The sequence below is a fragment of the Nannospalax galili genome, unplaced genomic scaffold (genome assembly GCF_000622305.1).
Source record: "Nannospalax galili isolate Female #2095 unplaced genomic scaffold, S.galili_v1.0 C49289965, whole genome shotgun sequence".
NCBI lineage: Eukaryota > Metazoa > Chordata > Mammalia > Rodentia > Spalacidae > Nannospalax > Nannospalax galili.
Window position 1 is genome coordinate 1 of NW_008478716.1, and position 1,784 is coordinate 1,784.

At 48.2% G+C, this 1,784-nt stretch overlaps 1 protein-coding gene across 1 annotated transcript; it reads left to right on the top strand.

The window, feature by feature from the left end:
- Window positions 1–288: 288 nt before the first annotated feature.
- On the top strand, window positions 289–1,515 carry LOC103728474 (apolipoprotein L3-like; the record flags this gene model as incomplete). The annotated part of the gene is made up of 1 exon (XM_008826476.2): window positions 289–1,515. A coding segment is annotated over one exon (841 nt), but the record flags the coding sequence as incomplete, so codon positions are not given.
- Between the last annotated feature and the right edge of the window lie 269 nt (window positions 1,516–1,784).

Genomic DNA, 1,784 nt, shown 5'->3' on the forward strand with positions numbered 1-1,784 from the left:
TGTCAAGTTGACACGAAAGCTATCCAGCACAAGGTCTCAGAAAATGGAAAGGGCATGTGGTTTAGAGACAGCTTCAAAGCCAGTGTGGTTGGATGATGATTTGCATAATTTAAGAGTCCGAAGAGACTCCATGTCCCCATCACAGAGGAAAACATGTCCTCTATTATCTTGTCTGGTCAGTCACAGTAGTAACGACTATAGCTGGGTCTCAAAAGCACCTGTGTCTTTTGTATGTATCCTTGGTGTGTTCACATGTGAAACTCTTGCACTTGACCTCTGCTGTTACAGTGAGGAGGAAGCTGCACTCCATACTGCTCTGGAGAAAGATGTATCACACATGGCCATGAACGACAAGGACAACCTTCATGAAGAAACACAGGTAATGAATTTTCTGGAAGCATTTCCTGAGTTGAAAAGGAAGCTTGAGGAGCACATCGAGAAGCTCCACAGCCTGGCTGACCACATGGATGAGGAGCACAAGAACTTTACCATCGCCAATGTGGTGACTGATTCCACCAGTGCTACCTCTGGAATCCTGGGCCTCCTGGGTCTAGTTCTGGCACCCTTCACAGTGGGGAGCAGTCTGGTGCTCTCATTAGCTGGATTAGGGCTGGGTGCAGTAACTACTGCAACTGATTTTACCTCTATGGTGGTGGAAGAAACAAGAAGGAGGTCAGATGAAGATGAAGCCAGGCGCCTGGTTTCAACTGCCAGAGACATAACGAAGGAGGTTTCAGTGTTTCTGTTTAGGGTTTCAGGAAAGGCTCATAGAACATCCAAAGACATCATCAAAACACTGAAACAACTTGGGCAGCATGTTCGTGCTATCAAGGCAGCCAGAATGATTGCGACTGGAAGAGTCCCTGCCCAACAAGCTGGTCAGATACGGCGTGCCTTTGAAGGCACTGCTGTGTCAATGACCAGAGGAGCCCGGGTCAGAGGCGCAGTGTTTGGAGCTGCCTTCCTAGCACTGGATGTTTATAGCATTGTAAAAAGCTCAATGCATTTGTGTGAGGGAGCAAAGTCAGGGTTGGCTGAAGTGCTGAGGCAGGTGGCTCAGGAGCTTAATGACAAGTTGGAGGAACTCGTTGAATTCCACAAGACTGTGTGCTCAGACTCGCCTCAGTGACTACCCCCCTCCAGCTTTGCAGTGGTCAGGACAGTTAACCTGTACAGAGGTGGGGGACAGTAGGGGCATTTCATTAGAGGAGGAAAGAGAGTGAGCTCAAGTCCATGAAACAGATCACTGAGGAGTTTGCGTTTTGTGGCTGAGCACAAGGTTAATACAGATAGTGGGTCAAAGAGAAGATACAACTGCAGTCTGAAATAAGGGATGAGGGAAACTAGAGTGTATAGGGAATGGGACTAAAAGCACATTGGGTGGAAACAGAGAGGGCTGTGCAGGTCAAGAGTGAGGAGCTCAGGAAAACTAAAGAGCTGAAGACAGGAGAAAGATGGACTTAGCTCTGAACATAGAGAAGACGCCACCAGCCCCTCCTCACAGGACGACTCCCCGTGAGCACTTCATGTCCTACAGGCAGTGGACTTCCCTATGATGGTGGTGGTGGTGGTGGTGTTGAGGATGGTGGTGGTGGTGGTGGTGACAGGGAACTGGGTGGAGCTCTTGGCAAGTGATCAGTCCTCTACAGGAACATGGTGATGAGAAAACCAATGAAATTAAAATAAATCTCTGTGTGCTGTGCTTTGTGTGGTTGATTTAGTGGTGTAGAATGAGGCAGATTTGTGAAAAGAGATCAAACAATTTGTGGGTAAAGCAACGTAGC